This window comes from Neodiprion virginianus, chromosome 7 (assembly GCF_021901495.1).
Source record: "Neodiprion virginianus isolate iyNeoVirg1 chromosome 7, iyNeoVirg1.1, whole genome shotgun sequence".
NCBI lineage: Eukaryota > Metazoa > Arthropoda > Insecta > Hymenoptera > Diprionidae > Neodiprion > Neodiprion virginianus.
In genome coordinates, this window is record NC_060883.1 from 3815857 (window position 1) to 3840546 (window position 24690).

General features: G+C 38.8%; 1 protein-coding gene across 5 annotated transcripts in view; it reads left to right on the forward strand.

Annotated features, from left to right (window-relative positions):
* Window positions 1–24690, forward strand: part of LOC124308940 (uncharacterized) — a 92508-nt gene that overhangs the window by 37722 nt on the left and 30096 nt on the right. For 4 of the 5 annotated variants that reach the window (XR_006909146.1, XR_006909147.1, XR_006909145.1 and 1 more), the window contains exon 3: window positions 13903–14411. The exons of the other annotated variant lie outside the window; for it this stretch is intronic. Coding sequence is in view for 1 of the 4 variants with exons in the window: in XM_046772119.1 (XP_046628075.1) it covers window positions 14363–14411 (49 nt within the window). In the remaining 3 variants the exon portion in view is untranslated. The remainder of the gene's footprint in view (window positions 1–13902; window positions 14412–24690) is intronic. 5 annotated transcript variants of the gene reach the window in all.

The window sequence follows — 24690 nt, forward strand, 5'->3', positions numbered from 1 at the left end:
GTCCCAGGAATTTTATTTTCATACTCACATTTTCATTATTCTGTAGATACCTAATTTACCTCGAAATAGAATGATGAAATCCCGGAATTTTTTCAACTTATCCGAATCGACATCTTCGTTTCTACGCGATGATTACGTAAGGGTTGATAATCTTGAAACAAAAATTCCGAATATGCGCAATTATCGAAACGGAGCAAAGAATCGAAATAACGGAAGACTCGGGATGATCGAGGAAAATCAGAGGGGGTAAAAAAAAAGAAAAAAAATGTGAAAATCAGAAGCGTGATTAACACATCATAACATTTCTGAACCATTCACCTGCGCCCAGGAAATAAATAAATAAAAACGTCACTAAAAACGCTTCGCGTTTCCCCGAATAATTACCGGCGCGCAATACAATAATCTACGGTATAATAAAATTGTCGCAAGTAAATAGCCAGCAAAGTACAGAAGCTTATCTGGTCTAGTTTACGGGATAAATAAAAGAGGCACACACACAGACACACGGCGTTACGGTTGCACGATACATATTGCAGGATATAAAACATAGTTATCTCCGGCATAGCGTAGCAGTACACACATTACCGGAGTACAAAGAGAGAAAGAGAGAAAGAGAGAGAGAGAGAGAGAGAGGAGCATTGCCCGGTAGCAAAGAGAATCTGTACCGAGTGTATGCATTATAGGAGAACCGACCATCGCACTAGTTGGACCTCCGTATCCTCCCCCTGGACCCCCTTCGCCGCTCGGTATTCCCCTATTTGCACTACATCGTCGAGCCGGTATTAAATCAAAAACAAACAGCCTGTAACGAGATGCAAACATAGCTAGCACAGGACGTCGTGCTACTAGTTTCGAGGCTGAAGAACGCGTCGAAACATTCGGCAGAGCTGCATCTTTATATTATATGCAGGACCTGACAATTTAATTCGTTTCGTTTAAGTTTATTTTTGCGATCGGAGAGTAGAAGGATTTTTCGGTAAGGCATCGAAACGACAAATTTTACTCCTATTTTTACGAATTTATTGAAATTTAAAGTTACTTTTAATACGTTAATAAATATTACGCTAATTTCAAAAGGTACGATGTATAAAACACGAGCCGTCGTTAGGTTTAAGATTCATTCGTTCCGTGGGTATATTTGTTAAAATGGTGTATATTGTTATAATTGTAAGTGATTGTCTTTCATCGATGCACTTTACTCTCGGGTTTCACTCGGTTTCTTTTGCTTCTATCTCTTAAACCGTCTCTCTCTAATTTTTATATGGCTTTTGGAGTTTTTACCGTTTGAGTTTTGAACGTACATCTTTAGGGTCAGTTTCCTTTGATAAGACGCTCGTCGATCTTCGGTATCTGATGATCGATTATGGAAACCGGAATCTCCTAGAGCTTCTAGAATTCCAACAATATTCAAACAGTTTTTTTTTTTTTTTTAACGATACCTGTTTTAGTCCATTTTTCTAGTTACTGTAACAAATTAAATTTTTCTCAGTTTGATAATAACTTGAAGCGTAATTGATGAATTGTAGATTCGTCATGTTCGTAGAGAATTTCAGTCAAACACTGTGATAAGTAATAAAAATAATGGAACAAAAGTACGAGTTTATTGTTTACGACATCGGGAAATGTTTTGCGAAGTTCAGTGGAATGGAAAGCAATCGAACGATTATAATATACTTATGGTTTTTGAGAATCTATTCTCAAAGGTTGGTCATTCGGGAGACAGAAAAAATGGGTTTGAATAAATTGTGTCGATGGTAAAACCGAAAACGCAGATTTTGTCGACTTTCGTGATTTGAACCGACGATGTTGGCACTGCAAATGAGAACGGTAACTATTTCCTGTAATTCGAACGGAGGCCAGATGAGCGTAACGATAGACTAGACGCATTAATTTTATGGTGCGGTACTCCCATGCATTATATGGATCCCATTGAAACTGCAGATTCGATAATAATTATTATAGAATACCTAATCATTGTTTGCGAAGGTGAAATGAGTTCAGGCTCGACTATTAAATGCATTTCCTCTGCGTTTATGTAACCTGGGTAAAATTAATAGCACTGATTATCCATAAACATGTATGATTGAAGTCCTTTGAAGAGTGTTTTCCAATGCAAATTATGTTTGTCGGAAAATTGATGAGCGAGCCGGCGATTACAAGTTTTTCATTAACGGAGGAAACTGTGAAATTGGCTGGTCAGTTTTTAAGAGTGTTATTTGTGAAACTGGTGATGTGTTGTTCCTGTTAAAAAAAAAAACAAACCTTCGACAATGATGAGAAAAACACAATCATGTATAATTATTGATGGAGAAGAATTATGATCAGAAGTTAGGGCGAGTTTTGATTAATTTCTATATGGTTATACGCTTATTGTTGGTAGTAATGACCGGAATTTGGTCGTGGAAACGAAATCTGACCAAACATTATTTTCACGCAACTAAAAAGTTTGGTTGATTTTACAGTTTTTGGAAAACAAAATGTTTTAGTAATGTCTAAAAAAAAAAAAAAGGTTTGGCACAATTTCATAGAGTCTGTTGCGACTGCAAAGTCAGATTTATGCAGTGAAATCATTTTGTAATTGTTGTAACTGGAAAAATTATCATTTTATCGTCATTATGCTGTATGATTTAAATGCAACATGAAACAACAACAAAGAAATATGTTATTGTAAATGATATTAAGTGACGTATCAAGCATTTTAGTAGAATCTTTCAGATAGTATTCAACATTTTGATAAAATCGTGAAAAAATTATCATTTCATTAAAGTGACTTGGTGAAATATAATTCGTTCGGTTAAATTTTTTTGCAACTTTAAAACAATTATATCACTGACTTTGGTATTTACGGTAAAAAATTGTGTTTCGATGAGAAAATTTTCCACAAAATGGGACTAAAAATTGATTTAAAAAAAAGAGCAAACAGTTTTTGTTGAGTGTGCAGCTCAACTAAAGAGTCTTAATTTCTGACAGTGAATCGAAGATATCTTAGAGCTTGAAGTCGAAGCTTAAGCTTCTCCGGCAACGTGACGTTTTCGGGGGTAGGAATATGATGGCTTTTAGTGAAGATCGGAAGCGATTACCAATTCATTTAATTGTCCACCGGGCGGTTGCGAACGTTCGGTAAATTGTCGATGTCCATTAGCACCGAGGTCAGAAACTGTTGTCACGCTATCGAAGCTACAAAGTTTGATGCCACGTATCGCTCGGAGTAAATTATTCACTCTGTGAAATTTGACTGATTGAATTGAAGACAGTGATGAAAGTGAATTCACCGCGTATCGTAAGACTTTGAGGCTTTAGCAAATATTTTACACTTCTCACTTAACGCGGAATTTAATTCTGAAAAAAAAAAAAAAACATTATTAGTGCGACGGAATCTATTTTTCCATCCCTTAAAAGGATTCGGGTGAAAGTCAGACTGAAATAATTTTTCAGCTTTGTAGTTTCGTAGCGATTTACCAATTATTTGAATCGTAGAAGAAAAAAAAAAAAAAATAAAACAAGCTCTGCAAAGAATGTTTGATATTTTTGACTACTGGTCGATTTTTGATTTTTCTTTTTTAACATTTCACAAATATTTAAAATTCAATACTCACAGCAGCTTGTTATTGTAAATTATTGGACGAGAGAATCCAGCATTAACTGAGCAGAATATGACGACTTAATAATTACCGAGTTTATTTATAGTATCTTTTTATCCTGGAATCTTTTTCTTTCTCTTTAATTACGACGTTGACGATTATATCCTAGCATTTGCGAAGGAGACGTTTTTATGACGGCTCATTTGCATTTGTTTATATAACTTGCACGTCATGGTGGAAAGGTTGAGTCACGTGTCGAGATCTCTGCAGAATCTGAGAGCGAAATTAACTATTAATATAAATAAAAACAACCTCTCCATGCTTTGATTATTTTTCCTTTTACCTATTTTTTCTCGACCGTGTGATCGATAATGTTACAAGATTCGTAAAATATTTTCAAAAGCTTTTGGGAGCCGCATTTTTTAGAGCAGAAACAGCGGAGGTCAAAACGTTACGTGACACATCTTGATCGCATTACATCGCGACGTTTAATCTGATATTCATTAAAATCGGATGAATCATTTGACCGTTTGAAATTTCTGACGAAATAAGTAGGGACGAAAGTTGAAACTAGGATTAAAATAATTGGCAGCAATTAAACGTTACGAAATTTAGGCGAAAAATGTTTTCGTCAAAATTCAGGGTATTATTGCGAGTGCGAGTGACGGACGTGTTTCGACGTTGAAGAGGACAATTTCCTTTTTGAAGCAACGTCTCTTTGTGCACAAGACACGCGGCTTGAAAATTCATTCTATCCTCGCATCCTCGCTAAAGTGGCCTCGTCAAAGAAAAAAAAACGAATAAATAAATAAATAAGAAAATATGAATATACAGAAATTGCTAAATTGACAAGCGAATGGGAAATAAATGAAAATTTTGATATTCGTGAATTTGATGACGTAAGATTTTGAGACCCTGAAGCTTGCGAAACGTTTTTTGGACAGGTGAAATATGAGGTAAAAAAATTGACGGTGTGAAATCCTTGAAGCAAAAGAATGTTTGAGTAATAAAATCCGAAATTGAATAGTTATTAATTAAAGTACGTTTTGATGAGAAAAAATCGATGACGATTCAAAAAAAGTTTTTTCAGCTAATATCGATCGGAAAATTCATTCACAAAGCCAAATTCACGAGTTTTTGGAAACTGCAAATTATCGAATATCTTGACTCGAGGAAATTTTCGTCAATTAAGAACAATCTTACTTTCGCTATTTCTGGGTTTTGCAAGTAAACAGTAATAACACATGTAAAAAAAAAAAAAAAAAATTCTCTTCTGGAGTTAGTATTTAAATAAATAAATTTTGATTCCATACCTCGAATTATAAACAAAATCTTTATTTATTACTTATAAAGTTTGCTCTTGTCTTTTTTACGCTGATAAATAAGTCTTACTTATTTTGTTTTATTTTTGTTGACCTATGATTAACTGTTACTTTTGACTGAAATTAATTCAAATGCGAAACTAAAGTCTGTTTAATTGTTATTTACAATAAATATTTGAGAAAACAGGTGATATTTTTTTTTTAAAACCCTAAGTATCGTTCCGGTTTCCGCAAAAGCAAAACGTATCTATTAACATTACTTTTTCTTTTATCAAATGAACTGAAAAAAAAAATATTCGACTGATTGATTTGACCTACGAGTAACAATTACTTTTAAAGAAAACTTATTTGAATGCGAAACTGAAGTTTGTTTAATTATTATTTGCAATAAATTTTTGAAAAAATTCGTAATTTTTCCTACAACCCTAAATATCGTTCTGGTTTGTAGAAAAGCAAACTTCATTTGATAAAATTATTTTTATCTCCTATTTATTACTCAAAAGAAACAATAATATGACATTTGGATTCACGCTGAAAAATTCGTCTTGTAATCAATACAAAAACATCGAAAAAAAAAAAAAAATCTTCCATAGTTCTCAGACGAGAGAAAGCAAGTGAATAAGGATAGATCGAGAGAGAGAGAGAGAGAGAGAAAGAGAGAGAGAGAGAGCAACCGGTAGACACAAAGCGTTTCAGGTGCGGAATGTAAGAGCATCGGGATTTCGGAACTATGCAAATTAACAGCTCGGTATATGCGTGGCGGGGGTTGGGGGGGGGGGGGTGGTCGTAGGGGTGGGGGGAATGAGACTCGGCTAATCAATAACGACTCTTCTCGGCTAATCTGTCTATTCCACAGGGGGGGGGGGGGGAGGGGGTTGGTTTGGTCTGGCATCGTTCGTTCGGCACCCGGTCGACTCGTGATTCCGTAGGCTTCGTAGAATCGAGGGTCGAAAGGTAGTGGGTAGGTTGGCTGGCTGGTTTCCGGACGGCAGACGCGCCCGACACCACCGGAGTCTGATTTATATCGGAATTAATTTTACCGACATTTCTGCGAGCGCCGCGGCGCCTCCTCCTCCACCCACCAACATAAAACTGAGTGCGAAGCGCGTAATACGGAGCCTGTTACACGGTACGGTTAGCGCACCGGGCGCGGCCCCCAAAAACGCGGGGGTGGATTCTAGCTGCGCTTGAGAAATTATTCGCAGAAGTGGGATGCAGGGCGGGTTGAAAAATCACCAACAGAGAGCGGACCGTCGCTTGTTCCCCGGCTTCTGTCTCTCTCTCTCTCTCTCTCTCTCTCTCTATCTCTCTCTATCTCTTTCCCTCTTACTTTCTCTCCAGCTTTCGGGTTATTGTATAGTCGCTACTGCTGCTGCTGCGACGCGTTCTCCGGCATTTTTTCCCATTTAAAGCAATTTTTCCGAGCCACCCTAACAGCCACGACCTGGCATCACCTCTGGGTCACCGGCCTTCCGGGTGGCTCGTTCCGCGGTAATTGTTTGGGATCTCATATATACATATACATACATATACATATATTTTTTGTTTTTTTTTATTACTATTATTATTATTCTTTTCTTCTTTTTTTGTTTTTTTTTTTTTTTAATTTTGCTCGGTACTTTTATCATCCCTCACTTTTTAACCGCCCCTTTGCCCTTTTCTCTTTGCGTCGCGTTTTGTTCGTTTTCTTCTTTTTTTTTTTCTTGTTTTTTTCTTCTTTCATTTTTCCGTCCTTTCACCACCGACCACGAGGCACACAATCTCTGAAATTACTTCTCATTACTCACGATGCGAGTACGTGTTAGACCGGAATAGAATGACAGTTTCAGCATGCTGATGATGATGATGATGATGATGATGTTTGCCAAGCCTCAAGACGCGAGGAATATTTTATTCAATGAAAGTAACGAATAATTTCAACTCCGTGTCAAGATGACTTTGAAGCCTAGGGTACAGTCACGGATCATCGATATCATGTCACCGTAATATGAAAATCAACTAGACGATGAAGTTTGGTAATTAGCAAATAATTTACGAAACCTGGAATCACTCATATTTCAAATGTTTTAACCATAACAAAATCAATACGCAGTTGAAAATCTAAGGAAACTTGTACTGTGCGAATTTAAATAGAAAATCTGATTTTACTATTTGAAGATGCTTTGATTATCTCGCTTCTCGTTTCTCGCTTCGATTACGTTATAGTATATTTACGTTATACTATAGATATACCTATCCAGTTGCGCGGATAGAACGTGGATTCATTTCGTTATTGAACCGTGAATTTCAACGGTACTAATCAAAAGTGCAGCTATCACACGGTCATTTCACCCGAAGCCGATCAGTTTGGGTCAGGGATTCCAGCGCTTTTTGTCTGTATAAAACAAAGTTTGCCTTGGGTTACAGAAGCGGAATTATTCCGAAGGGACGTCGAGAAATTTAGCATGTTTTTCTATCTTTTTCGTTTTTCGTTACTCGTTTTATACCGGTTTAATTTAATTTGTTGCTCTGGAATGTATGAGTACTGATACAACTTTTTCAAGGCTAGAAATGAAGAAGGAAAAAAAATATATATATATATATATCGTTCGAGTCTGCTGTTTCCAATTTATGAATAATTGACTGTAACTACAGTTCAACGTTCAGAATATGTGGCTAAGATTTCCAAAGATCAGGTTTTTAGTGAGACAAAGAACCAAGATTCCATTCTCAAAGAAATATTCGATTTCCGCTATCCAAATGAAAATTTGATGAACCAATGGTTGAAATTTTGATACTTGAAAGAAAAATAAAAAATGTATGTATTTCGAAGGTACGGAATATTGAAAAAGCTTCTGAATCTTAAGAACTTGGTTTTTGCCGAAGTACAGGAGGTCGAAAAAATTTTCCACTCTTTAGAGTTAACAGCTTGAGTTGTGAACCCGCGTCACTTTTTTTTTCCCAGCTCAATTCATCCAGAGACCTCAAAGCGAGAGGGACTCGGGAGAGAGTAGATAGGGGGTAGCGGTTTACGGTATGTGCAACACGTCTCGAGTTCAGTCGTTCCCTGTCAGACGTACGTATGGGTGCGTATAGCGTGCTTTGTAAGGACGCGGCGCGGGGGCGAAATTAAACACAAGATGTGAAACGGCGTGACACTTCCTTCCGGTTAGACAATATAAGAGAGGAAAGGTTAACTCGTCGACGTGAAGCCCCGCACACAGCCTCTTGGAATCAATATACTCCATTTCTTGGACGACAGATGGATGAACCACCGGTCGTAGCTACTTCCACTTGGTAAGCCGAAAAAGTGAGGTGGACCGAAAGCCCCCCGATTTTCCGGGAAAAGAGTCCGTCAAATTGTTCAGGAAACCGGAGGCGCGAGCCTCGAAGGATACCCCAGGACTCTATCCGTCTTCCCATCGCGATCCTTCGTTTAGGGAGAGCCAACCGAGTCTTTAGAGATTGGTAAGCTTGAACGATTCTCTCTGTAGAGAGGAAACATTCGGCCAAGGGTGTGAGGATGCGGAGGGTGTCGTTACAGGCGAGTACGCGACGTCGCGAATGAATTGGGACGGCTTTACAGAATTAAAGATCAATTTCCCTCTCTTTATCTCTGCCTCTTTACACTGTATCTTATTCCATGAAACCGTTCCACCGATCCGGCGATTGAATAATACCGAGGCAAACTTCAAAGTGAAACGATTTGTAATTATAAAGTTGCTCGGGGCTCGGCGCAACGCTTGGTATGCTTTTGTCACACGACGCTTTCGTGTTCCTGGAGAGTTCAAGTGGCTTGGTGGCACAGGACCACGTTTGAAAGTACGGTACAGAAAACATAGGGCAGGTGTTACTCGAATTCTTTGAAATTAAATCTATTCCAATTCGTATCAAGTCATTCGAACTCACTGTAGTGTAACAGAAATATAGTCGGGTTAGCCAAAGTCAAGTTAATTCAGTTTACTGGTAGGTACCTTGAGTTCATGAATTACACTTCAAGTCCCGATGAGTCCTGAGTCCGTTACGTGAACCACTTGTACTTCAAATCATCGTCACATGTGAAATTCGCAAAGCAAAACATCCTGGCACTAGCGTTTCGCATCAAGAAGAGGAAAATAACGTAACACGGACAAAGAACATGAGCTTTGGTATGTAGGGACGATGATTTAGTATACGGTGTAAAGAGGAGCAGATATAATGTTCTTTGATAAACTCTCGTGTATAGGAACGATGATTTACATTCGGCATAAAGAGAAGCAGATCTGATCGAACCTCAATTGTTATACTGAAGTCCTTCTATGTGAAATCAGGTGAAGAGGGACTTCCCGTTCACTCTAATCCAGATCTTTCCGTTTCGAAGATTCGTCGCGAAGCAAAAACGGATATTCCAAGGCTCGGTGACATCGGCTCATGGATTTAAGAGCCTCCATCCTCGGAGGACGAAGCGCCAAACCAAGTTGAAAGGTGGAATAGAGAGACAGTGTGAGAGAGAGAGAGAGAGAGAGAGAGAGAGAGAGAGAGAGAGAGTGAAGGGAGGGGGAGGTGGGAAGAAAGAGAATCAAGGGATGGGGCTCCTTAGGCTGGTTCAAGTTCGAAGATTTGAGCCTCGATAATGAAATGGATACCCTCCGGGTGGCGGTGGACGACGAGGATGAGACGGCAATGCCAGGCGGAGTGTGAAACCCATTCGCAAATTAACCTTACTTATTCATTAACGCTAACGACCTATGGAACAGGTCTGCTTTCGGCGCGCTGTGTAGGTATCTTCGAGTAAGATGGTGCAGGGTCAGGGTCGGTTAAATTCGGGACCACCAGCGCTTTTCAGTCGAAGCTACGGCACTCGGCCTGATAACCGATAAACGAAGAGTTTCATTAAAAATACTACCAATGAGGAAGTTGGCTGTCTTCAACGGCTGCGTTAATCTTGTTGTTAGTCCCGCGTTCTCATTGCCGTAATCGCTTCAAGCCGAATACCAAATCGCCTCAGTTTCCTCAGCCCACTTTCACTCCGCTCAGAGGTTGTTTTTTTTTTTTTTTCCAGAAAAACAAGAAAAAGATGCTTAGGAAAAAGTGAGACGGAGGGATGGAAAAAATGTGCATATTTATCTCCGAGGACCTTCGCATCGGTCCTCTGGGAACAATACAAGAAGAAAAGAAGACTAGGTGGCACCGAGGAGAAGAGGAGGAATGGGCAAAAGGAGATTGAGAGGCCGGGAGAAGAGTAAGACGGATGAAAAGTCGTTTTAGAGGGTACAGACGCTGTCTGTTAAAAGTTGGAACGACACTTTTGGAAACTTTTCAAATACAATCATACTCTCTGGACTTCTGCGGCTCCCGAGGTATTAATATCGTGATTTCGGTACATATCTCGATGTGATTGGCATCTCAATTGGGTTTTCATCGTGTTCAATTCCTCCTGGTATCCTAATCGATATCCGATTAAAACTTGCCTTCCGTTCGGAGAACTTGTCCTTCGATGTCAGGAATAGGGACCTTCATCGTTTGTCGATGATCATTTATCATTTTCAAATATTGCCAGCTTTGTTGATTAAGATTAACCATCAACTCTGTTACTGGTTACTTATAAACGTAAAAGCTTGCCATAATTGAATCATGGTTACTGGCAAGTCTTCCGATTATTACTTATCACTTATCATCGTCGGTTGCTGATCATTGTCAGCTGAATTGACAGTGAATTCTCATCATTAAGGATTTTGAAATTTTATCGATGATCACTTTTCGCTGTAGAAAATCTACATCACGAGTTGACGATGAGCAACGACTCTACCGATAGACAAGCAACCATGATCCTGAATTATTCTGTACTCTTAGTCAAAGTTTTGTGAAGTATTTACAATAGTCATAAATGACAGAATTCACTCACAGTAGGAGTTAATAATGCAGTGAAAAGTAACTTGGGATCTAATTCGAAAGAAAAATGTTCAAAACATCGCCCAAGAAATCTCAATATGAAATAATTCCGGTGGCGAACATCATACCCTTGCGAGATTACGAAGGAACTGGGTGCGAAAGGCAGGAAGGAAGGAAGGAAGGAAGGAAGCGGCAAAAGAGGGCCGGGAATCCTGGGATCTAAGGACGACCAAGCGGCCGGGACATTCGGTCGGACACCCGTTAAGGATGGCGTGGAAGGCGGCAGAAGGTCTGAATGTGGGCGTCTGCTCCCCGCGGTATTAGTAGTGTCTTTTCTCGCAATATGCGGTTCTCGCATCGTGCATAAATCACTTCTGGTAATATCATCGGAGTCCCGGGCGTACTAGGAATATCACCTCTCATACTACCCGAATCCTTTCTTCACCCCGGCTCGTGATCCCAGCCGCCTCTGCCTCTCACCCTCCGATATCGCGACAGCGACGCCGTTCGCCTTCGAACTACGGTATTCTCTTCCATCTCACCAGAAAAGCCAGAATCGCTTCACTCCAACTTTTCCTAACGACGGTTTCCATCCTGTCGGTGTTTCAAGCCTCTTAACCGATTCTTTATTGGCACCCTTCGTCCGGCTTACAATCACAATTCGTTCATGTGCTCTTTTCGATGAGGAATAGATTGGAGTCAAATAAAGCCAACCTTGAAATCAGGTGACATCAGTTGGTACATTGGCTCAAATATCATGAAATATCTTTGGCAATCTGAGTTACATCTTCGGATCTTTACCAAAACCTACATAAATTGCGTAAAATGATTTCAAATCCCACAAAACATTTGTCTTCAAATCCTGAATCGTATTGTGAAGTTTTGCTAATCTTGAAATTTTTGATACCTTGAGATGCAGAACCTTCAACGGTAGTTGATTTCTACAGTGGAATTAACGGGGCATCCTTCACTTGAAAGCATCTTTGAAATCTGGATTTGAAAAGTTGAGGAATGGATCTTATCTGATGAATTTCATAAAGACACTCCTAGACCTGAAACTTTGAATGCTAGTAACAACTGAGAAAAGCTTTCCAGGAAGTAGCGATTTCCAAGGATTCGCAACTTTCAGTGCAATTTCATCATTCCGAGAAGTCCATGAAACAGTTGTTCACAATAGCATGCGTGGCGCTTTTCGCGACGAGTGAATTGAGTGTTAAAAATTTGATTGTTCAGAGTTTGTAAGCTCGTCCCAAAACTGGTATACGAAACAGTGGAGAAAGTATAATCAAGGATGAGAGAGTCGCAGAACTAGGAACATGGCGTGTACCCAAAGTAATGTATGTGCTTGAGATTACGACGTTTTAGTTTAGAGAAGGAGAGAGCTGGGAGCGAGGGTATTTCATCGCGCAGAGCCCGAGGGCTTCCTTAACAAGTCGGTCCTTGGTCCTCCGCGGCGTTCCTCATCCTCGTGTTCCTGGAGACCCAACCGAACTCCTGGTTTCTCTTACTTTATCACGAAGCCTTGGCGCTACCGCCGCCGTTCCGGGTTTCCATCCCAACCTGGCCCACTCCTCCCTCTTCTATCTCAAAAGGGAAGAAGCAACAACTTTGAGACAAGTTAACCAACCAACGAACAAACCAACTTTCCATACTCCCACGCACCGCGCTCTTCAGACAACGTCTCGATTTTCCGACCGTTCCCCCGATTCCAACCCTCGGGCAACCCACGTATCTTCTCGGCAAAGATGATGAGACCTGCACGTCGTCAATGAATAAATATTCACTGAATTCAGCGGCCCGAAGAGAGTCGCGATTCGCTCACTTGATTCGGTCCCACATTGTCGCACATAAATTTTGATGGAAGACAGACAGTGCAAACATCATTAACCAAGGAATACCAGGAGGACTCGAATAATTTCTTATCCTTGCCATAACCTGCCTTTGGTGGTTACTCTGAATAACTTTAGCTTTCGGTTTCGAAATTCGCACTGCCTTCCGTCAACTACAAATCAAACAGATGATCTCATTCCGGTTTCAATTCCAGTACCATACTTTATGTTATGATAGGGATTTGTACTTAATGTACCGACCTTATAATCATCCGAAATCTTAATCATTCGATTTTTGGGGAATCCAATATTTTTCAACGGAACCAATCATTATGCTAGCTACAATTTTGTTATTCGGTAGACCTTCTTGTGCTTTGGAATGGTGAAGACAACTTTTAGAAGAACATATGGGATCCCCTCATCTTTACAGGTACTGCTCACGACGTCGAAGATCCAAAATGATAAGTGTATAAAAAAGGAAAAGGGGGCTCAGAGTTGGATACATTTCGTATTCAGGCATCGAGAAGACTGTTTGTTCCGTGATAAATAATTTGTCGCGGATAGGCTTTGTCTCGAAGTGGTTAAACTCGTCCCACCCCCGCAGGCTCTCGCCGCGTCGCGTCTGCCGTTCGTGATTTAGCTTTTGAATTATCATACGTGAGATATAGCGAAGCGAAAGTTTCCGCAGCAATTCCCATTACTCGGAGCACCAGCCCAGAAACCAATATGTTAGTTAGAGATCCAGATCTCCTACCCCCGAACCTTATACCTTTCCGCCCCTGAATCCACCGAGTTCCACACACCCTCCTCCAACAGCCACATAACCTATCCTTCCTTCCTTCCTTACACAACCTTCTGCTTCCGGCATTTCTTGAAAACTGCCGAAAACAGTTCCGGAGTCATTAACAACTATTTACTCTCTTTCTCTCTTTCTCTGGTATACTGCAGCTGTCTGGAAATAGATCTACTTTTGCGTTCATCAGAGGTTTTCACAGTACTTTTCCTTCTGTTTTCTTCATTCCCAACAGTTTTCTAACATATTTGCAGCCGAAATTGAACACTGTATCAACGAAATTCAGCTACATTTATGCAAAACGATCATGGAAAAGTTCAATAAAAAAGTTCGTACGTTCCAGCAAAGTCGTGGAAACCATTTACCGTTAACTATTAACCCTACACTGTATACTTCATGAATCAGTCGAAACAAAATGCAATTTTTCAATTACGAACCTGTGTTTTCTGTTAAAATCACTTCTGACGTGAAGTTTCGGACACTCTGTATATACAACACGGTAAGACCGGAGTTCTGGCTGTTCGCAGGGCGATTGAAACAGTTAAGGCGATCGGAACGGGAGCGTGAAGCGGGAATCCTTATACCCCGATGGTCACAGAGGTCAGCAGGGTTGAATGGGTGAACTAGGAGATCTGCCCCCGGCGTCCAGTGGCAGTGGGAATAGGAGCAGCAGCAGCAGCAGCAACAGCAGCCGGTCTCCATTCGCAGGCACCACGATATTGAAATCAACGGCTGGAAGACAAAAGTTAGCGAGAGAGCGGACACCTACCACCGGCAGGGAAATAGCGAACCGAGTACAATGGAACGGAATATAATAGCCTCGCATATAGACCCTCGGTTGTACACCTTGTCGCATCAACATCGCTCTCAATCTCATCCCCACCATCTGGTCAACTGCGCAGCTGAGCCGCAAGAGGCGCTACGATAACCTTGAATCCTCAATTCAGTCAGCGTGTGAGGATTGAGGTGGTAAAGTGATTGAACAAGATGTCCTGGAACGAAGAGTGCTCTGTTATGCTGGATGAAAATCATCTCGGTGAGTGTTGAAAGACTTTTTATCTTCGGTTTACTTGCATTTAGACGTTACGCCAATTCTTGGACTGGTATATTGTTAAGGATGATGAAGTTGCGAGAAGAGAAAAAAAATATTTTCCAGAATCTACGATAATTCTTTTAGTGAATACTAGGGCCCGGATAAACATGTATTCATAAATAAATAATATATACATGCAATGAAGACTTGAAAAATTCAAATACGGAAGAAACTATTGAGTAAAAAATAAGAACTATTGTCGAGTAAAAGAAACTTCATTTATGTCAAAATAAAGTATGTTCTACCCGAAAATAGATTTTATTTTTTACTCCATATTTTTTCACATAAGTCTACGTTATATTTGCATAATTGGTAATTTTGAATACATATTTATCTTGACCTTAGCGAATACAAATAAAACAAAGCTTCTGCTGTACAACGAAATTCAATTTAAATACATTTCAATGAGTCGAGCGCAAACGTCAATAATTTAATACAAATGCTTGAAAGGATGAGAATCTGCTAGTTTTGGTATTTTTGATCCGATATTAGTGCGATAAGGGTTACTTTAATCACCGTAGTGATTTTCATTGATCAATTTCCTCAAATTTTTACAAATTGCCATATCCAAAGTTGTTAAAAAGAAATTAGTGCACTTACGAATGTTCAGCAGTTGTTCGTCAAAGATTACATTTGCACGTTGCAACTAATGCCATATAATTCCATAAAAAATACTAGCGTTCCACCACGTAAATCGTTCTAATCACAAATGCTTCTTTATAATTGTTTATATCTGAGCTTGTGTTATTCAAATTTGTTCGAATCCATTTCTATGACATCATTAACGTTAACGTAATTAAATTATTTGGTTTGACAACCGCCATCATTGTCACAATAGAAGCCTTGCCAAGTAAATGTCGACAAGTTTTTTTTCTCTTTCTTGACTTTTGATTCAGATAAATAATTATTAAACAACTCCTTTAATATACTTTGCGTTAAATTTCTGATGTTTTGGAAAGAATCTTTAATTATCTGGGTTAACTTTAGTGAAACTATTTCTTACCTAATTCCAAAATAGTGAGGTTATGAGGGCCTGGACAACATTAATGCGGCCCAGTGTACATTTTCGCATGGATTTACGTTCTCGGGCAAGAAGGTCGAAGGTGGCGTGTGCCGGAGGCGATCGCGTGGTTGGTTATTTCGCCATCGGGCTGCTCAGCTCCCTGGAATATACATACATATACGCGTATCTCTCCTTTCTCGCATTACTGCAGCCGCGCATTTTGCGTATCGAAACGGTTTCCTACTGCGATCTGTTTAATTGACGTCCGTTTTACCCGTCGCATTGATTACGCAAAATTTTATCATACGCTTCCTTTTGGAAAGCAGTATCCCGATACTGACTTTTTGCACAGTTTTTCGAAATTTTTGATATTTCACGAATGTCGAAATTCAACTGACACTCAAGTTAGAATTGTTGGGAAAAATGTTGAAAAGTTTCTCATTTTTCGACCTTCTAGTTTTCACTTTTTTTATACAGAAAAATATGTACTTAATCATTTAATCAAAAATTTGCAAAGATATTTTGCGAAACTTTAGAATCGTTGGTCCGAAAGACAATGAAATATCAAAGTATCGAGAAATTTTTAAAACTGGAATGAAAAATGGATAAAAAATCTAACAGCGATGTAAAAATGTATTACTGTTCTTTTTTTTTTCTTCTTTGATAAGTATCAAAATATCTTTAGTTTCCCACATCACTTTCTGGATTGTGATGTATGTTATTTTTTTTCTTATTTTGGAACACGTTTTCTTTATTTTTAAAAGAATCGCTAAATCATTACAAAAATCTAACAAAGAATCACAAGGAAGCTGTAAGCATGAGTGAAACTTCAAAGGAACTAGAGCAAGACAAAAACAGTTTAGAGAAGATTTTTACGATTCTTTGAAGTTCGTTGCGCTTATGGAAGGTTATAAAAATTTCTTTTGTCTTTGGTTCACATTGAGAAAAGTATTTTCTGTAATTACTTAATAAATCGGCACGACTTTAAAAGTGATTTTGCATGTTCCACGCAGCGATGAATATCGGCAGCAAATAATTGGGAAAATTCTCGAGTGTATCTCGGTTACATAACTCGTAGATTCGATACAGTTACGGCTGAGGTAAATGTTGATGGAATATAAGCGCGGTGAAGTAAACCGAAGGCGAACTTTGTCCGACGTGAAGTGAACTTGGGTATCCATTTCACAGATTTGTGGGCTGCTTTATAAGATCGCGAACTACTCTCTGGGTAAATAACATCCTCGGAATGCCCCGAGCAGCAAGGAGACCTTATAAAATAGTTTCCCGTGTGTATATCAAGTTGCACTCAAAGTTTCACCCGCCTAGCCTCTGGGTACAACCTGCGGGAGATGCACAACCACCTATTCGCCTTATTTTCAACCCCTTATAGTCGGTTGTTCTCCGCCTTCGTACTTCCAGGGTTAGAATAGACTCCACATGTCGAAGAAAGCGCAACGAATTTATAATGATTGACGAAAATCTTGATTGTTTCGACAAAAATACTCCCCATATTTCTGTAAATCATTTTCTTCTACAATTATTTTTACCAGTCTTGAAAAACGGCTGTCAGTAATTTTGAAAACAATTCTCTTATTTCAAAGTTAGTCAAATGTTGACTGTGAGAAACGGGAAAGAAATTTGATTGATTTGAACAAATCATGTGTCAATTATCCACGCTTGTTTAAAATTATTAGAAACCACATTCGGGTAGCTTTGGGTTTACCAAACATTTATTCAACATTCTCATACAACGACTTGAAATCATGGTAAATATTTAAGAATCGTTCAAAAATTCTTGCAATGTTACTCAAAATCCAACGACACAAAAAAAAAAAGAAAATTTGATTTGACCAACTATTCGAGTATTTCTAACGGCTGTGGTTAAAAATAATTATACTCAATACGAACGAAACTTGCAATAAAAATAATGTAACGAGAAACACAGGCATGCACGTAAAGCTGACAATGAGACGAGATGAGATGCCTTGTGAAAATTTGCTCATTTCCCGAATCATTCTTGTATATATATATATATATATATATAGACAGAGAGTGCCTGAGAGATAACTGCGTGAAATAAAAATAATGGTAATAATTAGCCGGCATAATCTTTCTGGCTTTAGGGAGGATTTCGTTTCGACGTCGATTGGGCGTTGTGGTTTTATGAGAAGTGAGCTGCTGAGCAGTTCGACCGCAGTCTCCTCGCGGTTTTTTCGCCACGTAGTTGTAATCTCATTTTGCAGGAAATTAGTCTTGCGCCGTTCCGTTGTTTTCCGACGTATATTTTTTTTTTTTCTCTTCCCTCGTTTTCGCTCTTTCTCTTCATTCCACCCCCGATGCTCGTTCTTATAATATCCTTCTTTCCGTCCGCTTTGTCCGTTCCTTTCTCCTTTTACCCGCCATTACTCGTCAACGAGTGCCGGTATAATCAACGGTACGGTTATTTCAATTTTAATTAGAATGATAAACTCAGCGGTTACATTTTCTCTTCACTGCCAATTTCGAGCGAACAAAACGAATAAAAAATAAAAGAAACAAAAAAATAAAAAAATGAAAGAAAAGAAAAAGAAGGAAATAGAAAAAGGCGACGAACGAAATAAATGCGATAAGCCACCGGCTACTCTCGTCTTGAATTAAAAGATGTTCAGGATTTTCGTCACAGAAATACGTCGCTGAGAGATAGAGAGGGAACGAGAAGAAAAAAAGACGACAAGAAAAAGTAGTGAAAAAACTCGGTTGCTTTCGATGTTAAGCCTCTGTTTACTGAACCCATGTCAGTTGAAGAATATTTCTTTTTTCTTGGATACAAATCGTTAATTTTTTCAAATTTGAAACTGCGATATTTAAAGGTTGTTTTTGAAATTGAGAAATTCGCTTGTTTTCTGACGAAAAAATTAATCACAAGGGAGCTTTGAATTATGGATAATACCGTGTTGCGCAGTTTTGCTCGAAGCTCGAACTTGATTCTCAAATAAATTTGGGCAACAACTCGTTCTTAATTTCACACTCCCTTGCTTTGAATAATAAAATTGCAGTCGAATTTGCCATTTCCACAAATAGCTACTCCGTGTCAAAGCAGAGACGTGAAATTAGAGATCGGAAAGGATTTGCAGAATGCAGAGGGTTGGATGGACACACTCGTATATATTTGAACATATCGCCACTCTCTCTATATACTCGCCCGCTATACGTGTATATGGCCTATCGATTTGTTTGCAATAGGTCACAAATAGCAATGTATATTCCTAGCTCCGTTGCAGCGGCACGTCCAGCATTTTTTTTAAAGTGCGACTCGAAAAATTTCTGGCTAACACTGAGAACAAAACTGTCGTAAAATCTGGAGGAGGTAGGAAAGTATTTAGAGGTCGCTACCGATTATTGCAATATTTTTTATTTATTTACGATACGAAAAAAATTAACCAATATATATATGTTTATAAGTTCTTAAGGTGCACACATAAAAATGAATAAAAAATATTACAGTAATTAGTAGCGACTTTTAAGTATATTTCTACTTCCTTCAGGCTTGCGGCAATTTTTTTTTAGTTATAAACGGGCCAAATACTTGAGATTAGTTAAAAAAAAAGCAGAAATGACGGATGAGTGTTCAATTTTTTTCGATTATCATCAGTAAAGTAGGAATGAGAATTCTGGATACAGATTCCTGCACCGACATTATATCGACACTTCTAGTACGTTGAAGAGTGTGAGGATATCCCCATTCTGACCAACTTCTAGAACGTTTTAAAAGTGTCTGTAATAAGTCGGTGCAGGAATCTGTATCCAGAACCATCTGTGCTAGTCTACCATCAGTATTGCATGTGAAATTTGATCAGGATGAATTTCAAACGGTTCATCTACAGTCATTTATGATTCTCGTTATCCTCAGTTATTACAAATGCTCCTTTTCTAAGAATTTGAGTAAATAATCGTACAATATAAAAATTCCTTTCCTACGTACACATCTTTAATAATTAGTATTAACACAACTTATTACTCATCGATTTTGATGTCGGCGTAGACACAAAGTCTGAGTTTGACAGTGTGCAATGTAATACAGATGAAAATGGAGCGCTCGAATTAAAGGGACGGTAATTCAACGAAGATCGATGAATGCAGCGAAGACACTCAATTAACCAAGCTGTTGTGTAATTTGACTCGATTAATAGTCACAACCCTTTGGCGTTGTTTGTTTTGTGATGAAAAGATAATTTCTTCGAGGATTAACAGAACTGACGTTTACCTGCAGTTGGTACGGTGAATCGGTACGTTTGTGTGCTCGTCGATCGATCTTACTCGAATTTACACATGTCTCGCACGTCTTTTAAGTACCCACTTCGCTCTCTCAAAGTGGTGAGCACCTTTATCGCGTGCAAGTTCAACCTCTCTCTCCCTGTTTCTCTCTCCCTCTTTGCGTCTGCTCGCTTTCCGCAGTTTAAGCGGTTCAATTGTTCCGTTCGACGTTAATTAAATTGAGAATAAATGTGCTCACGAATCCTGTTTTACTATCAACGCAAACGTTACCGACACACTTGAATACGCGTCGCTTCGTAACGTTTCGAAAAGGGGTTGTTTCTTCCTCGAACACCAACTGCCTTTCAGCAGTTATAGTTACCAAAAGTCCGGGCACCGTAAAAACTGTAGAACAACTGTACAACGTGATATTGTTGTTTTTGAATTCACTGGCGCAGTTGCAAGAAGTAGAAAACTACACAAAGCAGAATGTCAAATTATGCTTTCGGATTCGGTGAAATTGGACAGACTGAATGTTTTTATTTCGATGCATCCATCAAAAAAAAAAAAACAAAACAGTGCAACTATCAAAAGCAATATCGCACTGGATGTCCTTCGCCACGTTAAATTACCGATCGAACATGATCCGGAGAGTTTGAATGGCTTCGATGAGGATGGAACTTGTAACGTACCGAAAGTTTTACCGATCAAAAGTTCAAACTGACGAACGGAATTTTAAATGACTTTCATTGTCGACAGCCTGGTGGTGCATGGATCGCTGCTGCAGCGCCCGATGAAGCTGGTAACAAGCAAAGGGTTGTTCGGGCGCTTCGTCAAAGGGTTGCTTATTTGCGAAGCTCACACAGAAAACCCCGCTATTCAGACGCGAAGCGTCCGGGACGCAGAGCAGAGTGACGTTACTTGAAATAGGAGGACAGCACCGGCCTGTATCCAATTAATCGGTGTCCTCTTCCCCCGATCCTCACCCCGCCCACCGTCCATTCACATTTCAATTCTCTCTCTCCGCCGATCCGATTTCTGTGTGATCCCGATATTACTATTCGGTCACCACGGCGCCTCGATGAGCTCCGATACTTCAAAGTGGCCCAAATTATTACCGCTTACCTCTGACGACAGATCTCCAAAGGTCGCAGACTGGCACAAGGTTCACGAAAACAGTCTCCCAGATCAAATGATACCTGATACTGAACCCTCCCATTTTTCAATGGATTCAGTCAGGTGAAACATTAATTTACGAATGTCTAAGAATTTTATGGATGACTTTCATTCCACTTCATGCATCCGAGTATCTTAACATATTATGGCTTAGGAACAAATTTCTGAAGTTCCGTTTACCGGAAGTTACTAGGTACCTACTGATCTCCAATGACGTGAGGTAATTTCATTGAGTCTCAAGCCATCTGATTGTCAATTGCCATAAAGTCATTTGAGAAGTTGAAACCATTCGAACCGATTTGTCTTAGTTGTCGTATGACACGATTTCACATCACTTGAACTCATTCGGTTATATAAAATCACTTGAAGTCAATCAATTGTATCCAAAGTGACTCGCGTTCACTTGACTTCGTTGAATTCATTGTATTTTGAATTCTTCTCAATTTTCTCAAAGTCATTCAAGATCTTGGAGTCATTTAAATCGATATCCAGTCACACACGATATCGCTTCAAGTTTCTTGAATTCATTAAGTCGTCCATCAAAATCACTTGAAACCATTCGACTTGAATTCAGTTGATGTCTTTTAATTTCCTGTCAAGTGACTCAGAATCCATTTAAGTACGGTGCAGTTTTGTGACATGATAAATGACGATTTCTCGATATCCTCGAGTCACTTGGAGTCACGTGAAGTTATACGAGGTCGGGAAGATCTCCTTAAGCGTTCCGTCGAATGGATTTCAATAACACGAAACGGGTTGGAAGTGAAGTGAGTCGACTCGAGTTTCTCTGTGAAATCCTTAGACACCGTAGGATTTCCGATCGAAAATACCGTATCCAGGCGTTTACTTCCGCATATCCTACGGGAACTCGTGTGGACGAATCTCGAGATCGCATCCTTGCGGTGTGGCGGAAGCTACTTTGTCGAATAACCGTGCTGCACATCTGTACGGCTGAATGGCTGGGGAAACAACGCCTGCACACGTACGAATATCAAGGAGAAAATGTATATGGGTGAAGGGGAGTAAAGACTACTAGCGTTCCCCTAATATACATAATAGTCGGTTATACCTACTCCTGCCGGTTGAGTCGGTGGCATGCAACGGAGCGGTGCTAAACGAAGTAGATAAAGAAGAAGTACATACACCGGCCTTTATTTGAAGAACTCTCAAAGTGGCGCGCAGCTACTCTATGTTGAAACAGAACTGCTCCAAGCTCCTCGGGGACTCCATCTTTCAAGGATCCCAACTCCAGGATGCGCCGCCAGCCGCATCTCAATTCCAGCCTGAGTAATAAAAAAAAAAAAGAGCATTTTCTTCCTATTCTTCGTCTTCTTCTTCTTCTTCTTCTTCTTCTCCTCCTTACATTCTCATACATACGAAATTATTTTCTTTATATGCAAATGTGCTACTCGTATACTGTACATTTCTTTTTTTTTTTTTTTTAATTTGCTGATTTATTGATTTTTGTTTTCTTTCTGAATATGATGCCATATTTTTTAGCATATTTTCGACAAGTTTTCAAAACCAAACTGTATTCTTGCTCAGTCGAATATATAATTTCACGTCATTTTAAAATTAACCTTTATCCTGAAATTTATTTTCTCAAAAATCTCTCGAAAAATTGATCAGTTTTATGTTCCAGGCTGGAAATTCTAAAAAATAGTATAAATTTGTTTGAGCAAATATATGTATGTCTGACCAATTTTACTATAACTGCAGAAGGTTAAAATTCAAATTGACTAAGATATGATTTTCGTGAAATTTGAAAAAGAAAAAATATGATCTAGTAGTATTTTTCGTCGCCCGTTCAAGTACGTAATTAAAAAAATAGTCATACGAATAAAAAATTCGGTCTTAAGAATACTCAATAATCTCTTGAAAAATTTATCATTTTTGTGTTCCGAACTAGAAACTTTGAAAAATAGTATAAATTTGTTCGGTCAAATATACATATGTCTGACCAATTTTATTATCACTGCAGAAGGTTAAAATTCAAATTGACCCAAGTTTTTGCGAATTATTGCCGTGCCGTTAGGGGGCGGAAAAGTTTCGGCATAATTTGATTTCTCTCAGGGGTGTAATAACAATTTTAGAGAAATTCCGATGTCCTTTTGCACGCTCTGCTTTCGTCGAGAAACTTGTGTCCAGCTGGAAGCTCGACGGCCAGATTCTTACACATCGTAACGTGCACGGAAACGGAGAACTCTCGATATAAATCAGAAGGCCGTCCATGCCGCGTGATTTACGAACTTTTTAAGACTGTTCGACATTATTGGAATTTACTGGTCCGAAAATTGGGCCGCGCTAAGCTTCGGGAAATTACATTTTATTCCTGCTGGCTTGTCTGTCCAACCGTCCATCTATCCGTTCATTCATCGATATAATATATTTCGACCCGGCTATTCGTCGATCTAACAACTCGTCAAACTCTCGACATACGTAAATAGCTTACACAAAATTTTAGTAACTGAGGTAATTGATTCAGATAAGGATTTATGACTCGGCTGAATCATTCATTCATCTGTTCATTTATTCGTTCGTCCATTTTTAGCTTTGCAGTCGTTCGTATTTTATCAATTATTCATTTCTTCTTCAATAATTCGTGTACAAATTATCTCACTCGTTCATTTATTATTACTCTCCTCTTTAGTCAGTCATTTTTTCAAACAGTTCTTTTAACGATACCTGTTTTACTGAATTTTTCTAGTTACTGTAACAAATGAAATTTTTCTCAGTGTAGACTCGGGTGATTCAATCGATCTTGTTGAACAAGATAAAAGAAAAGTTAAAATGAAGTAGAAGTCGAAGAAAAAGGCGAGCCAGAGTCGTTGAAGAATCCGTGGAAAATAACGAGGCAAAAATTTTCCACTTTTATACGACTTGCTCGCAATTTATTACAGTAGTACACATCATACAGACCCGGCAGCCCTAAAAATCATCACTCCTGTATGCAGGTAGTAACCCGGGAAACTGGTTATGACCGATATTGTGTTGCGTGTGTGTTTTTGCCCCGTTCCGACATTGTATGGGGGCGGATATAAATTGTCCTGCGATAAAAGAAGAGCGATAAAAGAAGAAAAAAAAAAAAAACCAAAACACCAAGAAAGCGGAAGAACAAATAGAAAGAAAAAAAATAAATAAAAAATTGCGAGGTGGCATAAAACATGGGAAGTTTCCTGATAGAATAAATTTCCATTGCTTATAAAATTTCCAACCACCAATAAATGCTTCGCGCATCCGCTGTCGTTAAACTGAAGAAAATCAGAAGTGTTATTCGAATTTCAATTCACGGAGCCGTCGTGGAATCGTTTTGTAACATTTGCACACATTTGCAAATAATTCAAACGGTTTCGTCGATTGATTTTAAGTTGCACGTATCAAAAAAATTATTCAACGGAGCGACTGGTTCTTTGGAAATAAGTTAGGATTGTCGAAGATTGTTAGAAGAATGAAATTTTGCGTTATAAGAACGCGGAAGAAAAGAAAATGAGAGAAAATAACGATTTGACTGGTGGAATCAATACTGATTCGTGGTTACTTCATTGTTCGAATAGGTGACGAAAAATCTGCAGTTTACAAATACAAGTATCGCTTTATTGTTGAATAATAATAATAAATTTATCTTTGATTCTCTGTCATTATTAATAATTTGAATCGATGATATATTAAACTGAAACTAAAGTTCTTGAGGAGTTTAATTCGATTGACTAATCATTTTTTTCATTCCCTGAACAAGTTATCGTTTCGTCAAATTTTTATTCCCAGTTCTCGATATTGCAGAATAAATTTCGTCTTGATTTTTTTCAGAGT